Source organism: Muntiacus reevesi, chromosome 20 (genome assembly GCF_963930625.1).
Source record: "Muntiacus reevesi chromosome 20, mMunRee1.1, whole genome shotgun sequence".
NCBI classification, from domain to species: Eukaryota; Metazoa; Chordata; class Mammalia; order Artiodactyla; family Cervidae; genus Muntiacus; species Muntiacus reevesi.
Genome location: NC_089268.1, coordinates 12,428,085 through 12,453,538, shown reverse-complemented (window position 1 = coordinate 12,453,538; position 25,454 = coordinate 12,428,085). Strand labels below are relative to the sequence as shown.

The window sequence follows — 25,454 nt, the reverse complement described above, 5'->3', positions numbered from 1 at the left end:
TACAAACTTCCAGACTTAAATACTAGGAATGTAATGGACACTGTGATAGATATAATTAACACTGCTATATATATATATGAATACTATATATGAAAGTATACTATATATGAAAGTTTTGTTTCTTTTAAAAAATTTATCAAAAAAATTTATCTTATTTTGCAAGACAAGGGAGACTAACTTGACTTGGTAACTTCTTGCTTATGCCTCTGGAAATCATAGGCACAACTTAAACTCTTCACCAATATTTTTATGAGGTAACCAGTAACCAATTCCCTATCATTTAAGAAAAGTCTAATACTGTAACCAATCACTGTGAAGAATAAGCAGTCACTGGCTTCTCAAGCATTCTTGCCTGGAGAATCCCAGGGATGGGGAAGCCTGGTAGGCTGCTGTCTATGGGGTCGCACAGAGTCGGACACGACTGAAGTGACTTAGCAGCAGCATCTTCCTCACTAAAGTTGTTATCGTTCAGTTGCTAAGTTGTGACTGACTCTTGTGATCCCATGGACTGCAGCCCTCCAGGCTCCTATTGACCATGCGATTTCCCAGGCAAGAACACTGAAGTGGGTAGCTCTTTTCTTCTCCAGGGGAAATTCCCGACTCAGGGATTGAACTTGAGTCTCCTGCATTGCAGGTGGATTCTTTACCAGTTGATCCACAAGGGAAGCCCTAAAGTTTTGTTTCTTTGACTTTGTATTTATATGAGATGATGGATGTTTACTAAGCTTAATGTCATAGTCATTTTGTGAGATAGGTCAAATCATTATGTTGGACACCTTAAATTTATACAGTGCTATATGTAAATTATACCTCAATAATTACGGAAGAAGAAGGGAAAAAAAAGAGTTGTGAGGATCACCTGAGATTAAGTTCTTGCAAGCGGTTCAAAAACTGAAAAGTGCTATGCAAAAGTCTGGCACGTAGCTAAGTCCTTAAGGATAGGGAGGACTTTAACAAAATGCACTGAGGAAGAAGGGCCTCAGGGTGGGGGAATGAAAAGCAAAGTGGTTTTTGTGTGCTGAGACTAAAGGAAACTGGGCTTTGAAGTCTAGCAAGATGAAAGCAGTCAAGGAAAGCCTATGTTTTTAAGACCATTAAGGAAACAAAGCCTAGGACCCCAAGCTTGAAGGATTAAAACCAAGCCTTAGGTCTTACACAGATACAGAAGAGCCTGGGGGCACCCTAATACCACAAATCAGTAATGAATGACTTGCACACGTGCTTCTTTCGCTGCCTAGATGGCCTCTGTTGAAGGCAGGCAGGGGCATTGTCATCTTTGTTTCCAGGAGCCTGATAATTTCTGCTCAAGGGCACTGCGCTCCATTCTCAAGGAACCAGTGAGCGTCCAAGTCTTGGGTCCTCGCTAACCCAAAGGATGGGACAGACTCCGCAGCTGGGTAGCCTTGGAAAGCAGGTTCTGTGCACACTGGGGTGCCCTCCTCGTATCCAGTATCAGATGTCCAAACCTATGAGAGCTCACCCCATCCAAGGCAGAGTATGCTAATCCTTACTTTAAGGCAGTGTAGATGGGGGTGGGGGGGTGGGGCGGGCGGAGGGAAGGGCTCCGGGGGACCTATTTATGAAGGAAATCAAGAGTTGGTAGGGGACCATGACTACACAGGTGAAAAAACTTCATGGAACTACACAGATGGGCGCGAGTACGCGCTCACACGCAAAAATGAGTGCAAGCCCGAGTGGTTAAATCTGAGGTTTGTCATCTAGTTAATTGCATCGGTCTAGTCCATTGTACTCCGCCGATTATTAATTTCCTGGTTTTGATAACGCAATGTAGTTATGTAAGATGTTGAGAGAAGCTGGGTGGGTGATGGGTAAAAGGGACCTTTTTGTACTAATTCTGTCACATTGGGAGAGAGTTTATAATTATTTCAAAACGAAAAAAAAAAAACAAAAAACTAAAAGGACTGTCCCCTTGAGCCCAGCCCGGTCCCGCCCACCCCGAAAACGCCCCACCCCTCAGACTTCTGCGCTCAACCCGGCCTCTCCAGCCGGAATGGGGCGGGGCGGGGCGGGGCGGCGCATGCGCAGACCCGGAACCCGCGCCGCGGCTCCGGGAAGTCACGCTTGCGCAGTCCGGCGCCCTGGCCGCCGCGCCAGCCCGTCTCCGCTGTGGGGTACTGGGCAGCCTTGGCCCCTGCGCTTGCCGTCTTTTCCGGCAGTTGGGGCTCTTCCTGTCGTCTTCACACCCGCAACCGCCCCGCGGCCCCCTACTTCAGAGTCCCTAACGCGTCCCCTCCCCTCCTCGGGTCGGCTGGCAGCTGCCGCGGGGGTTTCGCCTTTCCTCAGGTCGAGACCGCTGGCCCGGCCGGCGTCTGCGGCTGTTCGCCGCCCCCAGCCCTGCCTCTCCCCTCAGCCCCGGGCTCCGGTGAGTGTCTTGCTGCCGTTGTCTTCCGTCCATCCCGACCTTTTCCCTTCTCTCCTCTTTCCCTGACTCTTTTTTGGGGTTCTCCCTTTCCCGCCGCGTCTTCTTTCCAGCCCTGCCCTTTCGACCCCTCCTGTCAGTGCTTTTCCTCCCGGCTTCCAGAGGCTCCTGGCCGGTCCTCCGCATGGTTTCCCAGGCTCCGCACCCCGTCCTTTCTCTGTCTTCGCGTGCGGTTGGGGCGGGGTGCCAGGCTCTCTTCGTTCCTTGTCGCCTGCTTTGTCTGCTCGCTGCCACCGCTCATTCCCCTCCAGGATGTCTGTCGGTCGTTACCAATTTTCACCTCCTTTTTTTTTTTTTTTCCTGGAGTCTTAAAAATCTGAGAGGTGTTGTCTGAGGCAGTTGTCGAAAGCCACCCTCTCCCCCACCTTGGGGGGCGGCGGTACCTTTGCGTCTACCCCCTTCCCTATGGTTAGTCTTAGGGTACCGGGCTTCATATAATCCAACTGAAAACCACAGGAAAATGTGGTGGAGCCTTTTTTAAAGAGAAAGTGGAGAAGGAAAGTAAGGACTTGGGGCAGAGTCTGTGCAGAAAGACTTTTAAGTGTGCAGAATGGCAGGTAGTGAGACCAGAGCTTTCACTAGACCAACAGACACAAAGATAATCTTGTTCTTTTTGACGTGTACGGGGGAAGGCTGGAGTGGAGACCACTGCGTTTCCTCTCCCTTTCAGCGCACTTTGGCTCCGAGTTAGAATTAGCCAGGCAGTGGATGTGGTTTCCCTAAGCGTAGAACAGCCACCACCTCAATAATAGGCTCCAGTCTCCCCCCAGGCGAGAGATGGCAGCTTCCTCTTAAGGGGATGAGGTCAACTCTATCGTGCTCGGTATAGAAAACCATTCCATGTCCTAACCCCACCCCCGTCATACATACATATTTTCGGCTCCTAGTAATGGGCATAAGAAACCAGTTTTTCCTAGCAAATCTTTTATAAGATACTTAACTAAGCGCGTAGTATTGTTCGCGATATGGGGAAGAATATTAAAAGCATTATAGGACAGGGTGCTTGCTTTCCAGTGTCTTACAGTTCCAGGAGGAAAAATTAGATATGTGACTATTAAAGAATAGTCTCAGCTCCAGTGTTGAATTGTCCAAATGAAAGATACTGGGTTGTCAGTCACAAAGACAGAATTGGTGAGGAAAGGGGATATTCACAGGGTACCTTTGTAAAGTCAGTTAACCATGCATAACTCTCTAGACACGATAGTTTTCATTTGATTTCCTTTTAATGTTTGCCCGGACTTGTGAAGACCACATTCTTCTGTTACATTTCTAACTTTTAAGATTTCTTGCTTACCTATCATTTCTTAATTCTGAGTTGGAGAATGAAACAAATAGGGCAAGGGCCTCCAGTGGCCTATAGGTCAAGACAAGAAGGCTTGAGTTAAAAAAAAAAAAAAAAAAAGAAGGCTTGAGTTGTCAAAAGCTTGAGGGAAAGCCATCTTACGTAAAGTACTTGGTTGACCCAGAAAACCTATAAATTGCTGTAGGGCAATAGTAACTTTTGATGAAAGGTTATTAGAATGATCAATTATGAATTTATGAGCAGAGGAAAAGGATGGGGAGGAGGGTTTGAAGAAAGGCCAAAGGGAAGGACAGTGTAACCTTAGCCATTGCATTCGAGACTGAATGAAGGTTGAAAACCATCCTGTTAGAACATTGTTGGCCTTTTATAGGAGTATCTTTGAGTGTATTTAATCTCCCGTTGATCTTTTACAAAGTTTAGGAAGTCATGCTAGCAACTTAAATAGATCAAAATGTTTGTTCTCCAGTTTTTATATACCCATTAATATAAATGTAATTTTGTTCTTTACCTTTGTTGACAACTGAGAATCTTTTTTTTTTTCCCCCTGAAAATCATTAATTTGCTCAATCTATGTTTACTAACTGCCTGTTATATGGAGGGCATTGTTTTTCTTAGGCTTAAACACTCTCTAGTTGTGTTTTTACGTGGAAATAATTTCATTTGTTAAAATGTGTATATATATATAGAGAGAGAGAGACAGACAGAAACATTCTCCGGAAATTTTCAGACAAGGGAGGAGTACTAAGCACTCTCTTGCTTCAGACTTGTTTTTAAATCTGGTTTTAAAATTTCCTCACCAAACTTAGAGAGCATGTGGTTTTCATTGTGGGTGGAGGGGGTACAGGCTGACAAATAAGGAACCACACCCAAGCTTCATAAACCAGACAGAGGTTTAAAAAGAATTCTGATATCCTAAAAACATTTGAGTTTGCTTTGATGCTAGGAGAAACTTCCCCATAAAAAATAACATTTTATAGTAAGATTGAGATGAATTCAGTGTCTTGAATTTGTGATTACTGATCATTTTAGCACATCATGAATTACTGACTTTGAAGTAGAGCCTTGAGTTTGAATCTCTTCTCTGAAAAAATTATTCTTTATGTGATTTCCCCCCGGTATCTTTTTGTAAAATTGCTTAATTTGAAAAAATTGCCTTTTTTCTTAGTAGTAATGTGTTTACATATTTCTTAAAAGGCTACATTTAATTTCCAAAACAATTTTAAAAGTTGCGAAGTATCAAGAGGAGAACCTTAAGAAAAGTTTTGAAATTAAAAGATGCTTGCTCCTTGGAAGGAAAGCTATGACAAACTTAGTGTATTAAAAAGCAGAGACATCACTTTGCCAACAAAGGCCTCTATAACAAAGCTATGGTTTTTGTAGTAGTCATGTACTGATGAGAGAGTTGGACCATAAAGAAGGCTGAGTGCCAAAGAACTGGTGCTTTTAAATTGTGGTGTTGGAAAAGACTCTTGAGAGTCCCTTGGACAACAAGGAGATCAAGCCAGTCAATCCTAAAGGAAATCAACCCTGAACATTGGAAGGACTGATGCTGAAGCTCAAATACTTTGGCTACCTGGTGTGAAGAACCGAGTCATTGGAAAAGACCTTGATGCTGGGTAAGACTGAGGACAAGCAGAGGAGGGATCGACAGAAGATGAGATGATTGGATAGCATCCTCGATTCAATGGGCATGAGTTTGAGCAAACTCGGGGAGATGGTGAAGGCAGGGAAGCCCGGCATGCTGCAGTCTATGGGGTCGCAAAGAGGCAGACACGACTGAGTGACTAAGCAACAACAAAGCTATTTAAACCTCATTGGTATCAGTTTTCAAATATGTAAAACTAGGAACTTAGGGCCTCTTGTTTTTAAGGTATCTTTCATCACTAAAGTTATGACTTAGGTTTTTTCTTTTGTAGTATTGTTTCCATCATAGGTCTTTGTTTTAACTTGTCAACTCAAATCGGTAGCAGACGTCTGTCGAAAACCATAAGCCATGTCACAGTACATTTATACTTGTAGGTGAAGATTTTAGTCATATTTTTTTTTAAACTATAGAAATTGTAAATTTAAAAGTTCTTGGTAACTTAATGGTAATAGTACACACTTATTGAAGAAAATGTGGAAAAGCACAGACAAGAAGATGATCTATTGTATTCTCCCTGCCTAGAGTTAGACCACTAATAATATTTTTTCCCACTGGTAACATTTTGATATATGTTTCTAATAATTCTGTGCATATACAGTAAACACATAAAAGTGAAATGGTATATGTTCTGTTTTATAACCTATTATTTTCAATTAGATTGGAAATATTTTTCCTGAAAAATGTTTTTTGTTTTATTCTTTAAAGGCTTGCCTGACAAACCTTTGAACATATTTTAATTGTCTGCATGTTATTTCATTGTAGGACTTTTCCATGATTTAATCAATTCTATTCTTGATTATTCAAGTTACTTGTAGTTTTTCTTTGTCATTACAATGCTGCATTGAATTCCTTTGTGTGTGAATCATTGTGGGTCTTTGATTCCTTCAAGGTAGATTCCTAGATGGCAAAGAATGGTACTGTCTGTGTTACATGTTCTTAATATATGTGTCTGGTATTGTGGTCTTGTTCCCTTCTTTCTGAAAAATGCAACGCTCTTCCTTAAGGATATATTCATGTCGCTTTTGACTGCTATATGGTTATTTCTTTATATGTCTCCACAACATTTTACTTCTTGATTTGCTTACTGAATTGCTTCCAGTTTCTCCTAACACAGTTGATGGCACAAGGACCATCTTCTGTAGTGCACATCCTGTTCATGCTCCCTTAAGAGCCTGTGTGGAGTTGGGGGGAATCCCCTGGCAGTCTGGTGGTTTCAACTCTGTGCTTCCACTGCAGGGGGCACGGGTTCCATTGGCGCAAGAAAAGTTAAAAAAGGAACCTGTGTGATAGTTTCTCTAAGGCCTTATACCTAGGCATGGTATTTCTGTGTCAAAAAACATTAATGTATACTTGTTTTCACCAAGTATTCTGTTTGTCTGGGTTTTGTTTAATACTGTTTGTATTCCAGAAAACTTAGGTCAATTTACATTCCTAGTAGTAGGGTAGGAGAGTGCAGAACTGGTGGATTCTGTCTCCAAAACTAATACCTCTTTTTTTTTCATTGTTTCTAGCAGCCATGGCAATGACAGGCTCAACACCTTGCTCGTCCATGAGTAGTCACACAAAGGAAAGGGTGACAATGACCAAAGTGACCCTGGAGAATTTTTATAGCAACCTTATTGCTCAACATGAAGAACGAGAAATGAGGTAAAGAATTTTGAGAAAATCGAGTCATGGTTTTGGGATCCTTCTCTTGTTTTATGAATCACATTTGTAATATGACTGAAAGGAGACGAGGAGCAGCAACCATGTTCTAACCAATTCCATTACGGTGAAGTAACAGTGTCGTTGATTTCCAAGGTCCTTGCTATTAACCTACTTATTTCTATTTCTGTTTACTGGTCAAGAACATAAAATTCCATGGTACTATAAGAAGTTAATTGGACCAAAACCTTGGAGTTCATCATTAAGACACTGTGATATAATGGAAAGAGCAGTATTATGGAGCCAGATCTGTGTTTAGAATCCTGCCTTTACCATCTGGTCGATGTATGAGGTTAGAACAGGTTTTTAGTCTTTCTGCACATCAGTTCTCCTATCTGGAAAATCAGGAGAGTACTATTTGCCTTTCAGAATTGCTGTGGGTATTAGATGTAATACATATAAGTACCCACCAAAGTGCCTCACACCTAGTAATCACGTGAACGGTGGTGGTAGTGTTACAGAGTCCAAGCTCATACTGCTCGCTGCACTGACAGACCAGTAAATTGAGAGTTGAGTTGTTGGGTTAAGGAATAGTGACTTTGTTCTGAAAGTGAGAAAACTGAGAAGATGGTGTACTCATGCCTCTAAAGAACCCTCTTGCCTAAGGCTTTTCTTCCACTAACCGGAGAGGGAGTAAAGTCAGACATTTCCTGGTTCCAGTCAGCTTCCAGAGGGGCTGTTTTAATTTCTTCCTCCCTGCAATCATTCACAGGTGGGCCTGGTCATGATTGTTCCTATGAGCTAAACAAAGGTCTTTGAGCTTAATGTTCATTACTTGAGAGACAGGGTTATCAGAGATGGGTCATTACGTATAATTTAAGCTTATAGGCAACATCCCTTTAGTGATTAACTTGTAGTAGAATATAAAGGGTCTTCCCTATTAGAGTGGCAGGTATTGTTACTGATCTAGTGTGTACTATCCATGTAGTAAGTCATTATTTAAAATTTTTTCCCAGTATTTTATTATGAAAATATTCAGAAGCACAGAAAAGTTGAAAGAACTGTTTTCAATAAAGTAAATACCCATACAGACATCATATAGATTCTGCATTTATCATTTATCACATATTGATCTGTTCATCCCTTAATGCATTTATTAATTCATCTTAATCTTTTTGCTTGTACCTCAAAGTATGTTGCAGATGTCTGTTTGTTTTACTTCTGAATATTTCTGCTTGTATAACGAGTTTGAGATATATATTTTTTAAGGGAGTTGCAAGTTTGCATACAATGAAATGCACCACCTTAAGGGTACACTTCGATGAGTTTTGACAAAAACATATACCTTTGTAACTTAAACCTCTCTCAAGACAGAATATTACCATCACCCCAGAAAGGTCTTTCCTGGAGATTCTTCTTCAACCCCTGGCCACTGCTGTTCTGGTTTTGTTTCTACCATAGATTAATGTCTGTTCCATACAAAAGGAACATGTAAATAGATTCATTTGAATAAAGCACATCTTGCACTCAGCCTAATGTTTTAAAAGTTCATCCATTTTGCTGTCGTGTCCATAGTTTGTTCCTTTATATTGCTGAGTACCATTCTGTTTTCTGACTGTACCATGGTTTGCTTATATCTTCTTTTATTGGTAAAAATTTAGACTTTTTAAAGTTTTTGGCTGTTCTGAGTAAGTTGCTCCGAACATTTATGTGTAGATCTTTTTGAGAACATTTGTTTTCAGTTCTTAAGTAAATATTTAGGAATGGAATAGCTGGCTCTTGACTCATAAATACGCATAAGTATATGTTTAGTTTTATAAGAAGTTGCTAGACATTTTTCTAAAATATTTCCAATGATGTATGAGAGTTCTAGTTGCTTTATATATATATATTTTAAACATTGGTATTGTCAGTCTTTTAACTAGCTCTTTTTGTGGATGCTCAGTGGTATTTGATTGTTTTTTTAATTTGCATTTCCCTGATGATTAAATGATGTTCAGCATTTTTATTTATATGGCTTTTGGCCATATTTTCCTTTGTGAAGTGTTCGTTCAAATTTTTTGACTATTGAGTTTTGGAATTTCTTTAGATGCTGATCCTTTGTTGTAGATGTGTTTTGCAAAGTTTCTACCAGTCTGTGGCTTTCCTGTTCATCTAATTTGGCAATTTTTTTTTTCTTTCGTGGTTATTGCCTTCTGTGACCTCTAAGAAACCTTTGCCTACTCCTCAGTCATGAAGATAATTCTCTTATGTTTTCTTCTGGAAGTTTTATAGGTTAGTTTTTAAATTTATGTGATCAATCTTGAATTGATAAGTGTGTGGGGTATGAGGTGGGGTTTGAAATATATTTTCCATATGGATATCCAATTATTTTAGCACTCTTTGTTGCAAAGACTTTATTTTCTCCATTAAATTGCTTTTGAAAATCAAATGCCATATAATTATAAAACTGTCTGGGCTCTTCTGTTTCATTTATCTATTTGTCTGTATGCCAGTATCAGATTGTCTTGATTATTGGAGCTTTGTAGTAAGTTTTGAAGTCAGTATAAGCCCTCAACTTGGTGGTGGTTCTTGTTTTTTTCAAGATTACTTTGAATATTCTAGGTTCTTTGAATTTACATATACATTTAAAAATCAGCTTAATCAGTTTCTGCAGAAAAGCCTGATGGAATTATGGTTGTAGTTGTATTGAATCTGTAGATCAGTTTGAGGGAGAGTTGACATCTTTACAATATTGAATCTTTTGACGCGTGTCTCTCCATTTTTGTTTGGTCTTTAATTTTTCTTAGCAATATTTTCTAGTTTTAGGGTGGAGGCCTTTCATGTGTTTTGTTTGACTATTACTAATATTTTTTGGGTTTTTTTTGATGCTCTTGTAAGTGGATATTTGAAATTTCATTTTCCACTTCTTTGTTGCTAGTATATAGAACTATAACTGAATTTTGCATATTGAGCTTACACCTTGCAACTTGCTAATTTACTTTCATAGTAGCCTTTTTGTAGCTTGCTTAGAATTTTCTTTGTAAAGAATCATACCCAGATAGAGGTTTACATCTTCCTTTCCAGTCTGTACACATTTTCATTCTTTTTACCTTTTCACATTGACTAGGATATCAGGTGCAGTGTGGAGTGTGAGTGATGGGAGTAGACATCTTTTGTTCCCGATTTACAGGGGAAAGCACTGTTTCTCTGTTAGTTATGATGTTAAGGTAGGTTTCTCAAAGATGCTGTTCATTGGGAAAGTTTCCTTATGTTCCTATTTGAGAATTTTTATCATGAGTGGGTGTTGAATTTTGTCAAATGCTTTTTCTACATCTTTGAGATGATCATCTTGTGTTTTCTTTATTCTTTCACTATGGCGAATTACATGGACTGAGTTTTGAATGTTAAACTCACCTTCCATTCCTGAGGTAAAACCCTCTTGGTCAAAATGCATTGTTCTCTATATATTGATGGATTCTGTGTGCTAGGGTATGGATAAGGATTTTGCAATCATTTTTTACAGGAGGGTATGCATCATAATTTATATGGGATATATGATTTGATTTTAAATATGCAGCTCTGTATGCAGAACAGCAAGATACTTTATACGTGGTGGTGGCTAGCTTTGTTCACTGGGACAAAAAAGAGCATGGAGAATTCAAAAATAAATATGCACACTCTAGGCATGTGAAACCTGTTGGGGATGGTTATTTTAAAATACAACTGCTCTCTCTCTCTCTTTTTTTTTTTAACAACTGCTTTTTTGAAATCAGAGCTTCTGGTGTTGCAGTTACAAAGAAATGTTTATGAGTTCTGATTAACTTGTTTTATTGATTATTGATAATAATTAGTTGGTACTTGTTATCTTTTATTTACAGTAATGTGTATATGTTAATCCCAGTCTCCTAATTTATCACTTCCCCCCTTGTTTCCCCTTTGGTAACTGTAAGTTTGATTTCAAGATCTGTGAATCTATTTTGTTTGTAAATAAATTCATTTGTATCATTTTTTAATTAGATTCCACATATGTGAAAGTCAGTCAGTCGTGTCTGACTCTTTGTGACCCCATACAGTCCATGGAATTCTCCAGGCTAGAATACTGGAGTGGGGAGCCTTTTCTTTCTCCAGTGGATCTTCCCAACCCAGGGATCGAACCCAGGTCTCCCACATTGCAGATGGATTCTTTACAAGCTGAGCCACAAGAGAAGCAGATTCCACATATAAGTGTTACCATATGATTTGCCTTTCTCTAACTGATTTACATCGCTTAGAAAGATAATCTCCAGGTCCATCCATGTTGCTACAAATGGCGTTATTTTCTGCTTTTTTATGGCTGAGTCATATTCCATTGCATATATATACCACATCTTCTTTATCTGTTCCTCTGTTGATGGAGATTTCGGTTGCTTCCATGTCTTGGCTATTGTAAATACTGCTTCAGTGAACATTTGGGTGCATGTATCTTTTTGAAGTATGATTTTCTCCAGGTACAAGCCCAGGAGTGAGATTGCTGGATCATATGGTAGTTCTGTTTTTAGTTTTTTAAGGAAGCTCCATGCTTTTCTCCATAATGGTTGTACCAGTTTACATTCCTACCGACAGTGTAGGAGGGTACTCTTTTCTCCATAGCCTCTTCAGCATTTTTTGTTTGTAGACTTTTTGATGATGGCCATTTTGACCAGTGTGAGGTGATACCTTATTCTAGTTTTTGCATTTCCTTAGTGCCCTCTTTTTTGGATGTGAGTTGATATTTGGTCTTAAGTTTGTTGATACAGTTTGGTAAGACCGTCTTATTTGGGGTTTTATCACTCCAAGAAAATTAAAAAAGAAAAGCAGCATATAAATAGCTCATATAGCTCAACATCAGAAAGTCAAACAATGCGATTGAAAACTGGGCAGAAGAGCTGAGTAGACATTTTCCCAAAGAGGAAACACAGATGGCCAGCAGCCACATGAAAAGATGCTCAACCTCACTAATCATCAGGGAAATGCAAATCAAAACCACCATATCACCTCACGGCTGTCAGAATGGCTATCACCAGAAAGAATACACATAACAATTGTTGGCAAGGATGTAGAGAAAAGAGAACCCTCCTGCATGGTCAGTTGAATGTAAATTGGTGTAGCTACTGAGGAAAACAATATGGAGGTTTCTTAAGAAACTAAAAATAGAGTTACCGTATGATCCAGCAATTCCATTCCTGGGTATTTATTAGAAAAAACCAGAGTCACTAGTTCAGGAAGCTGTGTATCCCAATGTTCATAGTAGCATTATTTACAGTTGACAAGATATGGAAGCAACCTAAGTGTCCATCAACAGAGGATTGTGTAAAGATGTGTGATGTATGTATACATACTCACACAATGGAATATTACTAAGCCATAAAAAGAATGAAATTTTTACCATTTCAGCAATGTGGATGGACTTACAGGGCGTTATTGCTAAATGAAGTAAGTCAGATAGAGAAAGACAAATAATGTGTGACATCATTTGTATGTAGAATTTAAAACATACCACAAACCAGTAAATATAACAAAGAAAGAAGCAGACTCACAGATAGAATAAACTAGTGGTTACCAGTAAGGGGGAGGGGTCATAAAGGGGTAGGGGAGTGGGAGGTACAAACTATTAGATGTAAGATAGGCTACAAGGATGGATTGTACAACATAGGAAATATAGCCAGTATTTTGTGATATTTGTAAATAGATTGTAGCCTTTAAAAACTATGAAAATTTGAAAAATTTAAAGAACAGTGATTGGCAGGAGCTACTACAGTAGTCGGTAAACTCAGATTGGAACTGTCAGAGATAGATTTTTAAGAGTTTTGATGTTATGGGGGCAATATCACAGAACCTTGAAAAATAAGCAGAGTTTTAATGATATGAGACAATTGATGGTTAAGAAACATTTAATTATGAATATGTGGCTAACATATCATGAGCAGTTTGAAATAATAAGTATTGGGCTGGTAAATTTGGGGGCTAATAAAAGAGATCAGGATGTAATACAAATTTTGTTTGTATATGCCTTGTCTTTAAAATCTCTAGTTTTTCTCCCACTTACATGCAACTTTTTTTTTTTTTTTTAATGTTTTTACTTATTTGGTTCTGCCAGGTCTTCCTTGGACCATGTAGGATTTAGTTCCCTGATCAGGGATCAAACCTAGGTCCCCAGCATTGGGAGTGTGGTATCTTACCCACTCGACCACCAGGGAGGTCCCTATATGCAACTTTCATGCCATTCTGTTTATAGTAGGGCACTGAGTTATATTTGCAACTTTTTATTTATTTATGGCTGCACTGGGTCTCCATTGCTGCATGCGGGCTTTCTCTAGTTGCGGCAAGTGTGGGGCTTCTGATTGTGGTGGCTTCTCTTGTTGCAGAGCTAGGCCTGTGGCCTCAGTAGTTGTGGTGCATGGGCTTAGTTGCTCCTCCGCATGTAGGATCTTCCCAGACCAGGGATGGAACCTATGTTCCCTGCATTGACAGGTGAATTCTTAACCACTGGACCACCAGGGAAGTCCAACATTGGTTATATTTGAACAAAGGGTTTACTGCAGAGGGAAATGAGATCAAAGCTGAAAGGCAGGAGGAAAAATGAAAATCATTTGGAAATTGTCTCCTGTATAAAAGCAGAATAGAGAACATTGGGCTATTTCATAGAAACACTACAGTGATCCTACATATTGGTTTAAACAGTTAAATTTCCTGAGTCTAGTGTGGCAGAATGCTTATTGAAGCTCCTTATAAGATGGCAAACTGAGTACATCGAGTAGTACAAATTCATGTTTTTTTAATCTGTCTTTTGCATTTCCTGGCCTCTACGTTAAGCTTCTCTAGCAATAGCAGTTCTCCTGTTCTCTCATGTGATCCTAGGTATCCATAAAGAGAGATAGGTGTTAATAATCACCTAGTTGTTCATAGAAAATTAATGGTTTGGATAATTTGTAGCAGTTTGAAATGAAAACTGAGGCAACTGGCATTTCTTTTTACAAAATGATCTGTGTTGTTTCTGTTCTTTATGAATATTATTTTGGTGGATTAATTAAAGCCACAAAAGCCTAATTTATTTTTTTCTTTTTTTTAAAAGCCTAATTTAATAGGCAATAATTTTGTGCTTTTCCCTTTCTTCCCCCTAAATCATATAAGAATTCTTCTACATTTTACCCTCTGAGAACCAGCATCTGCTGCTACTTCTATTCCATATTCTTACTCAGGTTTTTCTGTTTGCTTTTAGTCTGATCTGATACTGAGTTTTGCAATGTGTAGTTATTATAGTGAGCAAATGCAATGTTTGATTATTACTAGTGAACAAGTGTCAGTTTTATTTGGGCCCCAGGAATGGGTGAGTCTAGACTTATATATTAAGAAAAGGTGGCAAGAATACACAGAACTATACAAAATAGATCTTCATGACTCAGATAACCACAATGGTGTGATCACTCACCTAGAGTCAGATATCTTGGAATGCGAAGTCAAGTGAGTCTTAGGAAGCATCACTACGAACAAAGCTAGTGGAGGTGATGGAATTCCAGTTGAGCTCTTTCAAGTCCTAGAAGATGGTGCTCTGAAAGTGCTGCACTCAGTATGCCAGCAAATCTGGAAAACTCAGCAGTGGCCAGAGGACTGGAAAAGATCAATTTTCATTCCAATCCCAAAGAAGGGCAATGCCAAAGAATGTTCAGACTACCTCACAATTGCACTCATCTCACATGCTAGCAAAATAATACTCAAAATTCTCTAAGTCAGGCTTCAGCAATACATGAGCTGTGAACTTCCAGATGTTCAAGTTGGATTTAGAAAAGAAAGAGGAACCAGAGATCAAATTGTCAACATCTGTTGGATGTCATAGAAAAAGCCAGAGAATTCCAGAAAAACATCTGCTTTATTGACTACGCCAGAGCCTTTGACTGTATAGATCACAACAGACAGTGGTAAATTCTGAAAGAGATGAGAATACCAGACCACCTTCCCTGCCTCCTCAGAAATCTGTATGTAGGTCAAGAAGCAACAGTTAGAACCAGACATGAAACAACAGACTGGTTCCAAATTGGGAAAGGAGTACGTCAAGGCTGTGTATTGTCATCCTGCTTATTTAACTTCTATGCAGAGTACATCATGTGAAATGCCAGGCTAGATGAATCACAAGCTGGAATTAAGATTGCTGGGAGAAATATCAATAACCTCAGATATGCAGATGACACCACCCTTATGGCAGAAAATCAAGAACTAAAGAGCTTCTTGATGAAAGTGAAAGAAGAGAGTGAAAAAGCTGACTTAAAACCCAACATTCAAAAAACTAAGATCATGGCATCCAGTCCCATCAATCTATGGCAAGTAGATGGAGGAACAATAGAAACAGTGACAGACTTTATTTTTTGGGGCTCCAAAATTACTGTAGATGGTGACTGCAGCCATGAAATTAAAAGACACTTGTCCTTGGAGAAAAGTTGTGACCAACCTAGAGAGCATATTAAAAAGCAGAGACATTACTTTGCCAACAAAGGTCTGTCTAGTTAAAGCTACGGTTTTTCCAGTAATCATGTATGAATGTGAGAGTTGGACTGTAAAGAAAGCTGGGCATTGAAGAATTGGTGCTTTTGAACTGTGGTTTTGGAGAAGACTCTTGAGAGTCCCTTGGACTGTAAAGGAGGTCCAGCCAGTCCATCCTAAAGGAAATCAGTCCTGAATATTCATTGGAAGAACTGATGCTGAAGCTGAAACTCCAATATTTTGGCCACCTGATGCAAAGAACTGATTCATGAAAAGACCCTGATGCTGGGAAAGATTGAGGGCAGGAGGAAAAGAGGACAACAGAGGATGAGATGGTTGGATGGCATCAACGACTCGATGGACATGAGTTTGAGTAAACTCCAGGAGTTGGTGATGGACAGGGAAGCCTGGCGTGCTACAATCCATGGGGTCTTAAAGAGTTGGACACGACTGAGTGACTGAATTGAACTGACTAGATGTCAGTCAAACTAATTTGTTGAGATTTTTAAAGATTTGTGTAATACTCATTTTTAAGGTAATTCTGGAGAATTCGAAGTTCTGATCATGGAGATACACTGTTTATTTCTATACCATTTTCCTTGGTTTTAAGTGATTCATCTGCAGAAATTAGAAATATTGTCCACTCAACTTGCTTGTATAGTGGACTAGCCTTTCCTCCCATCCCTGTTGCCTTTGAATCAAGCTGTATTGGAGGCGAGTCTAAATTAGGTGTAGTAAGGGGGACTAATTACAAGAAGTAGTCATGAATGTGTGTGTACGTTGACACTTCTTTTTTTTTTTTTTTTAATTTAGTAAATACATCTTGGGCTTTCCTAGTGGCTCAGAGTATAGAATCTGCCTGTAATGACTCGAGTTCAATCCCTGGGTTGGGAAGATCCCTTGGAGAAGGAAATGGCACCCCACTCCTATATTCTTTCCTGGAAAACTTCATGGGCAGAGGCTCCTGGTGGACTACAGTCCATGGGGTCACAAAGAGTTGGACACAACTAAGCGACTGACATACAACAGACATCTTAAAAAAGTTGCTATGAACAAAGCACTATTCTTAGTGGAGAAGGAGGATTCAGATGTGGTCCTTGTCTTCAAAAGAACTTACTGTCTCTTGTGGGAAATGGTCTCACGTGCTAATAGAGGGAGCTCATGGAAGCCTTGCTGGGTGGGGTTGGGTGTGGCCTCTATGTATGGAAGTGCCTCTCCCCCTCAGGGTCCTGGTTTGAAACTGGAGCTGAGCTGGAGTGACCTCACCAGAGGCTGGGGTGTTAAGCTACCTGGCCTGCCACCAGAGATGTGCAGTGGAGGGAGCCTGCCTTTGTTCATCACTGTGGACACTTCTAAACACACGCGTAGAAAGACTAATACAGTCAGCCCCATACACTCAGCCCTTAGGTTCAGTGATTGTCAAGACTTTGCTAAATTTGTTTCATCTATTCCATTTTATTTTTTCTTGCTATTGTGTTTTAAAGCAAATTTGAAACATCTGTCTTCTGAGTCCTGCCTGCTTCAATATGCATCCCCAAAAGCATGGCCATTTTCTTGTCATCACAGTGCCAACACGAGTCTGACAAGTCAGTAGCTCTGTGGTGTTGTTTCACAGAGGATGTGATTCACACGCCTTTTGTAAGATGTCACTGTGTTATGCCATTTTTGGTGTCTTCAAGATCTTTGACTTGGTTCCCGTGAATCATTACCATGGATCATTTTGCATGGTAGGTTTTTTCTGGAGTTTTTCTCTAATAAAAGAATCTGAGGGGAATTCCTTGGCAGTCCAGTTTTAGGACTCCGAGCTCTCACTGCCTGAGGGCCCAAAAATTTGATCCCTGGTCGGGGACCTAAGATTTCATATTTCACAAATTGCACGCAGTGGCCAGAAAAGAATCTGGTTGTGTTCAAGATGCTGCTGCTGCTAAATACTTTACTCTCAGGCAGATTATCTACTGAGACCAGTTTAATTACACTTGCAGTGGCAGTGTAGAATACTTTCTAGTTTGAATTTAGATTTAAAATTCAGAGGGAGCCATCTCTGTAACACACATTGTGTGATAGCATGTTAGACTGCTGTCAGTCTGGTGATCATTGAGAGAACATGTAGTCAGAAAGTATGATGGTGTTTGATACTCAGAGCCCAGAAGTAGCTGACCAGGGTTGAGTTCTTATAGTTCTTACCATGCGTTTACTTTTCTTACTCTTCCCAACTTCAACTATTTAACCAAAAAAATGGAACTAATTTTCACTCCTGAAGTTACCAGTGGTACAGCCTTCTCTCTCTAGTTTGTGTGCACACATAGACGCATATCCCCAGACATTCTGGGAACTAGGAGAAGAGGAGTGGGCAGACTGGGAGTCATGGAAATGCTTTCTTCTTCCTTCAGAGTTGGAGTGGATCCTTTCACTTCCTGGGAGTTTGGACACAAATTCTTGTTTATCATCCGAGCCTGTGGATTTGTACTGTAATATGATTTCTAATAGTAAATAAATATAATTAAATAAAAATACTCATTTTCACTAAATACTGGTATTGCAGTAAATATTCAGTGACTAAAATAAAACTCTTACTGTCCCAGGTTTCTCTCTGTGTGTTCCCTGTCATGGTTAGTGGCACCATCATCCTCCCACACAAGAAATTCCAGGACTGTTCACTTGACTCCTTCTGTCAGCTCGCCATCTTTGCAGTGACTCTGGTCACGTTTTGTTTCCAGCCCTAGTTCCATCTTTATTATTCATCTGACTCATGATAACTTTTCTTGTTCCAGAGTCCCTTCCTACTTCTGTCTCCTGTCTCCTCTCTCTCCTGTCTGTTGCTTTTCCTGATAGTCCATCAGCTCATTACTACAGGTTGCCATTCTCAAAGAGAAACCTCATCACACCATTCCATTGTGCATAAGTCTCTAGTAGCTCCTAATTGTGTACAGACTGAGTCAACCATCCTTGTGTGGCGTTCGAAGTGCAGGGTGCCTCAACTGGGCTAGACCACATGACCGGTGCTTCGTGTACCCTATATGTCTGTTCTTCTCTGCCCTGCTCAGCTGGCCTGTTATCTGGGATGCTGACAGGGATAGAGGAGATTCTAGCCCCTGTGCTTTTCATTTATTATGCAGAATAAATAACAGATGTGTGGAACTAGTTATAAGGAAATTTTACTTGTTTCTCTTAGTTTTATCAAATCAGTATAAGAGTATAGGTCAAAAATATTCTTGGATGCAGTTTCTAAGGTATAGCACTCCAAGGATTTAGAATCTCAAGTTTTTTGGTTTTGGGTTTTTTTTCCTTGGTGCTTTTTTGGTATTGTTTTGTTGTTTGTTGTTTTGGCTGGTCCATGTGGCTTTTAAGTTTTATCAGTGCTGGTAATCACCTTTTTCCAACATTCCCCCCACACCCCCCTTAAATCTTCAAATTCTGTGTTTACCTTTGTTATTACTGTGCTTGTGGCAGGGAGGAGGAGGAAGATGTGAAAATAAAGGAAGTAGATTTCAGTCTGGGGCAGGGAGAGAAACACCCTGATAGAAGAGGTTATCAGACACCAGCTGTTGGTGGTTTGTTAAGGAGGAACTACCACACACACAGAGTGAGAACTTTACATTTCAAAATTAGGTTCTTTGTTGCATTAACATCTTAAACAATTTTTGTCAAAATGTAGAACTAACAAAGGATGAGAATCTTTTCACGTGCCTTATTAACTGTAATTTGTTGTTTTAATGAAGCGTTTTGAATTTTACCTGTTTCTGTCAGTAAAAAAAAAAATTGTACATAGATTAACACAAAGTTATCATTCAAACGTGAATTTCATATGTCTTTATTTTTAGACAAAAGAAGTTAGAAAAAGTGATGGAAGAAGAAGGCCTCAAGGATGAAGAGGTAATTAATATTGGAAAAATTTTCCTTGAAACCAAGCCTGACAGATCATGTCTTGTGTAGCAAGTTATTATCATTGGTGCATGGAGGAAGGGTTTTGACTTGTAACAGGAAATTATGAGGGCGGGTGTGCTTCTGGATTTAGGTACTCATGCAGAGGGAGAAGTTGATTATTAAATACCAGGAAAGGATGGCTTCTAGGCTCTATAGTAGTAAATTAATTAGCTTTAGAATTCCAAGAAAATGAAGACATGAAATAAAATTTTAAAAAGCAAATTAGCATTTTTAATTCACTGAAAACGCTCCATAGAAGTGGAACAAATTTCTGAAATTTTTGTCAAGGTGAAATACCTCTCGAATCAGCCTTTTCCCCCCAATGCCCACAGATGTGGCAGAAAATATAATTAATAAGAAACTATGGAAAGAACTGAAATGGCTGTGAAGGTGTTCTCAAAAGGAGGAATGAATCATAGAACCCAGAAAAATGGTGAAAAATACCCAAGATTTATAGGAACAATAGGAAGTTAATGCATAGAATGAACCATAATGTGTAAAAATTCCAGAGAGAAATTAAAAAACCATACTTGTATATAAGAAAAAAATAAAAAATAAAAACCATGCTTGTATATAAAAAAAGTTAAAGGGAAATGTTGATTGCTTATCCTTCCACTTTAGGAACATTAGAGTAGTGGGCTGTGAAGCAGGTTCATCCTCTGTTCAGGGTGGTTATTGTGTCTGAGAATGGGGAGGCAGGGCTGACCTCCTTAGGGTCCTTCTGCGGTGCTTTCCTGTGTGAACAGATGGTGTTTAGTCTGGTGGGGCCCTGCTTTCTGGGTGGGCTAAACCACAAATAAGACTTGTTGCAGAGTCTCTTCCCACCTCTCTCCCTCTCTGTTTAAACATTAGAAACGACTCAGGAGATCAGCGCATGCTCGGAAGGAAACAGAGTTTCTTCGATTGAAGAGAACAAGACTTGGACTGGAAGATTTTGAGTCCTTAAAAGTAATAGGCAGAGGAGCCTTTGGTGAGGTAAAAACACCACAGCTACTTATCAAATACAGGAGTGCCACAGCACATCGAAGCTTCTAACGTAACGTGAGCTTATGCTGGCTGATAGAAGTGTAGCAGGGCGTGGGTGGGCCCTGCATTGAGCCCCACGTCTTACCTGCTCTCTTTCCTCTTTCTTGCCCTCTCACTGTCCCAGGGATCTGGTTGTTCTTCTCTGTTTTGCTAGATGATGTTGATGCTTTAAATATTCATCTAGAGGGAGAGTTGATAGGTAGAAATAAATCAATATTTATTACTTAGTGAGTGCTTCTTTCCTAGAATCATGACTAATATTTTATACATGATATAGTTAAACCTGAGGGGATAGATAATGTTCCAGTGTCACACATCCATTGGGCAATGGTTCCAAAGCAGGGCCTAGGTCTTCCTGATCTCAAAGCTGTTGTTTTTCCCATTACACTGCCTTTCCAAGAGCAAACTTCCAGCATATTTCCACCCTTTATTTCTTCCTGCCAGATTGGTACAGCTCTGAAAAGAGGCCCTAGGAAACAATTTATAGAAATAAGTTAATGTGGGTGGTGGTAGAGAATGAAAGTATTTGCAGCTTTGTCCCAGCTGGTTGTTCAAGTGCGTCCTGCTTGATCACAAGAGCAGTCTGCTGGGAAGGGTTTGAATGAGCCTGTGCAAGATCCTCCCCATTTGTGGAAAACACCCGAAGTGGACGACCTACTGATGCAATAGTTTCACTATCATTGTAAATACAAAAGGAGCAGCACATTATAAAAAAACCAGCACCTAGGGGAAATGTGAGTACATATTCAAAGGCACAGGTGAAAGATTAAATTGATCGCTCAGTGTTCAGAATCCCTATTGGCCTCTTGAGAGAGGAAAAGGTACAGGACACATCTAAAAGAGCTTTATGTTCACTGAGGGGAGCACGTGGGAATCGAGGAAAATAAGAATGTTTCAGGGAGAAGAAAGCATACTTGTTTTGGGGGAGGAGGAGGGGATGTGCAGGGACTTGCCGAGTAGTTGTGTTTGGGTTTGCAGACCATTTCTTTTCATCACAAATCATCTGTTTGCTCTCTCTCTCAAAAAAAAAAAAAAAAAAAGGAAAGTAAAAAAGAAAGGAGAGCTGCAGAAAACTCTATTTCCCTAAGTATACATTTTAGTTCCTCCCCAACTTCCAGGCATTTTTTTCCTGTGCCTTAGCTTTTGCTATTGTTTTAGACATTGTTGTAAACATTTCCTTAGATTTTTTTGAGCTGACTGGATGACATGTGTCGTGGGTTTGATGAGTCCAAAGTGAGGGTTTTGAATTAGCTTGATCTGTTCAACTCGGGAGCCAGAGCTGTTCAGAGGTGGAGATATCTGAGGATGTTTCGGCACTGACCTCACTGTGTATAATATATCCATTTTAAAACACTGAAAAGCATTTTCTTCAGCTTTGTTATTGCTTATATAAAAATTGCAGTACTTTTTCAGTTTAAATATAATTTCCTGTTACACATGAAACCATTAATTTGGCATCATGAACTCTTGGCGTTTCTCTTACAATATTTAGGTGCGGCTTGTTCAGAAGAAAGATACGGGCCATGTGTATGCAATGAAAATACTTCGTAAAGCAGATATGCTTGAAAAAGAGCAGGTAAAGCATAATTGTAGTAGTGATTTTAGTCATCTTATGAATTTTTGTCTTCTAAAACTGTTCTTTTTGCTTAATTGAAGTGTATATTCCTCTTTTAGTTTTCTTTAGCCCTGTCATATAATATTACTTTGCTTTCTCGCACCCCCCCACCCTGTAGAAGCAGTTATATATATTTTAGGTACAAATAATACCTAAGACATTATGTGCAGTCTTTTTAAAGTTGAAAATCTACTAGAGAAACGTCTGATATTTGTGTTTTGCAGTTGATCACAAGCTGTCCTTGTCATTAGGAGCTGTTTTTTGAGGTTGTACTTACTGTAGTAGCATGTTCCTTACAGAATGTTGAGGAAAGTTGTGTATTATACCTTGGAATATAGACTTAGGAATTAGAATTTGAAGTTTGATCTAAAATAGGTCTTAATATGCTTCATTCTGTAAATTCACGCAAACCCAGTTTGGATCTTCAGAGTGGCTTGTCACTATGTGAGAGAGGCCAGTCTTGTTTGGGAATGAATTTGAAAAAATATAATGAAGGTGGCACAGCAGTGCAGACTCTCATTTAATGATTAAGAATATTTTCTAAAACTTCAAATCTACTTTGCAAATAGATTTATAAGCTGCATTCAGTACTTTATGCAGAATAAGTAAGATTTTAAATATTAGACAGTATATATTAAAAGTGAGAATGCAGATTTTCTATAAATCTGGTTTAATTTAGCAGAACAGATTGTAGTGGGCGATGCCTGCAAATATCCTATAAAATACCAGTCATTACAGGCGGGCAGAGAGATGCCCCCTGGAAAGGAGAGCTCCAGATACAAAACCTCAGAGCCAGGATGGAGGCTGGCCCCATACCCAGTCCTTCCAGTCGCTTGAGAGGAGCTATAATCATTGAGGCTTTTCTGCCCTTCATTTAAGTGCTAGCTCAAAATTTGGGATTTTAATTTTCTCTTTAAAGCTTTCTCTTTAAAGCTTTAGACTCCCAGGAATTTTGGTCAGAAGTAGCAAATACCCTGGCAGTAGATCTTCAGACATTATATGTTAACACCAACCTTATTCAAAATGCACACCAGCACTATTAATGTATCTAAAAATTAGTGCGATATGAGTATTGACACTGAAGGAGCTTCAGTTAATCTTGGAAAGGAGAATGTGAAGCTGTATTGATTAGTCCGTATAGTTTGTATGTCACAAGTAAATTTTATTTTTACAAGATATATTTCCTGTAGTTTTAACCGAGACTCACAGTATTTCTTTATCAAATGAATAGTAGAGTAAAATTGTAAAAAGAAGTACATGTTGTAACTTCCACTTATTAATCCTTCATAGAGGTAACAGGTGGTGACAGGATGATCCAAACATACTGTTTAAAGACATTCTCTCAAGTACTGTACCTTCTTCAAAATCAGTTTCTAAAGACTTCCTACGTGAAGATAAAGGAAGTGTCTGTTCGAATTAGGATTTTAAATGAATTAACTTAAATCATTAGCTCCTCTTGCTGATGGACTCAGCTCCCTAGGTTTGATCTCAGCATGGTCCAGTTAAAGTTTCCGGCCACAGGCTTGACCTGGGGCAGCTGTCCTGAGGAAGCAGGCAGCAGCTTTGTGGGGCAAATCCATCACTTCTGAGTGGGGCTGACAAAGTACAGATTCAGAGTCTGACTTCTTGTAGGTATAGGTGCCCTCTCCAGAGGAAAACTTCTTATTTGCTTTTACAAAACTGAGCAGGAATTACAGCTACCCATTTAGAGTTCCGGTTGTTATTTCTCACAAGATGGAAGTTTCTGCTACCTGGAAAATGAATTTTAGAGGATAAGAGACCAGTGTTTAGCTAGTCTCTTCCCATTTCTCTTCCTGTGCAAAAGGACAGCCTCTGGTTGTGATGCCCGTGTAGGGTTAGCATGGGCCCAAAGACCGACTGTTCCCTCTGCTCTCCTAGTGCCCTGGCTCACAGCTGGCACATAATCCCCACCCCACTCAGTGTTTAAGGAGCAGGGGAAAGGGAATCCAGAGCCCACCCCTCCTGTAAAATCGCCTGACTCCTAGACCTTGAGTTCTTGACTTGCTGTCTCAGCCCCGGGAGAGAAGGGTGGCGTGTGGTCACTGTGCCTACAGCTTGCCCTGTGACAAACCGGGAATGTTGCAGTCACAGTCCTGCCCTCTAAGGTGAGTGACAGGCAACAGTGGTCATGCCTGTCCTTTACTGTGTGTCCCTGCAGTAGGCAGAGGCCTTCACAGGAGCCAAGGAAAACAGGCGGGTGAAGTCAGCTCCGTGCAATCTTTGTGTAGTAACTGACTGGGTCAGAGCCAGCAAGTGGCATGAGCATTTCCTCAGATCTTTACTGGGCTTCATTCTAATTTTATAGCACCATTCCTTATCACCGTTACCTTCTTCCATTTTTCCCACCCTCATGCCATAAGTAGGGATGTAAAAATGTAAAATTTATAAAACACTGAAGTTACTTAAAAATTTCCTTGAAAACAGTTTTAGTAGAAACTGAAAACTCAATAGGAGTTTTAGGCCCATAGGAGTGAGCATGGAAAGATGAGGCAGGTTAGGTGTAAGACAGGAGAGAAGGCTTTGGGGTCTGTGTCCAAATGGAATAGAGAGCGCCTGGCTTTGCTGAAGACATTCCATTAAGACAAGCACGCAGAATATCCTATCAAACAAAACAACAACCAGGGGCCGAGTTTGCCAGTAGAAGTGCCAGTTTGTGAACTTGGTATATCTTCATCTCCAAACATTGTAGGAGGTCCCGGGCTGGAGTGCATGTTAAGATAAAAACCTCTACTCAAGGATCAGCCTGAGTCTTAATAAATTTAGATCTGATTCAACCCAGTCTTGCAACTTAACAGCACTTATACAAGAAGAAAAGGGGTGGGACTTGGTGATATGCAGCGGTGTTTTGATTATTATTGTATATTTAAAGTAGATGAAGTCAACTTGATAGTAATATTTTAATAAAGAAATCCTCCCAAACCTTTGGCAACTTGGTCTCCCTAGCTAAATATTTCAGTAAAAATAGAAAACTGGCAGTGTCATAAATGAGTCGACAACTCTTCTTAGCTGTTCTCACGTTTCAGTTCCGTAAGAACTGAGCACCTCCTGTGTGCACAGCCGTGGCCGAGTACTGTGGCATCACAGTACCTGGGATTGTCAAGCAGGGCACCGTCTTGGCAGATGTCACTGAAGACCTGAGGCAGAATTTGCTCAGAGAGTCTCATCTTGGGGACTTACTTTTATTAAAAAAGAATTATTAGATCAAAAAGATATGCAAAAGAATGGTAATTTTAACTAATCAGAGGTTCACTTTATAGTACTGTTAAAGTTTCCATTTGCATTAAAACCATTGAATTTTGCCACTTTCAAGTCTTTCATCACTCAAGTTTTCATTACCGAATACCTTCAAGTCAAATGTTGT

The 25,454-nt window shown here is 39.7% G+C and overlaps 1 protein-coding gene across 2 annotated transcripts in view; it reads left to right on the top strand.

Annotated features, from left to right (window-relative positions):
* Nucleotides 1–2,093: 2,093 nt before the first annotated feature.
* Nucleotides 2,094–25,454, top strand: part of STK38 (serine/threonine kinase 38) — a 41,683-nt gene continuing 18,322 nt past the window's right edge. Inside the window, exons 1-5 of one of the 2 annotated variants that reach the window (XM_065913412.1) lie at nt 2,094–2,383; nt 6,903–7,035; nt 19,329–19,380; nt 20,284–20,406; nt 21,950–22,033. In XM_065913412.1, the coding sequence (XP_065769484.1) occupies nt 6,905–7,035; nt 19,329–19,380; nt 20,284–20,406; nt 21,950–22,033 (390 nt within the window). In that variant the 5' untranslated portion in view covers nt 2,094–2,383; nt 6,903–6,904. Of the gene's footprint in view, nt 2,384–6,899; nt 7,036–19,328; nt 19,381–20,283; nt 20,407–21,949; nt 22,034–25,454 lie in introns of both variants that reach the window. The other variant, XM_065913413.1, reaches the window with a different exon arrangement.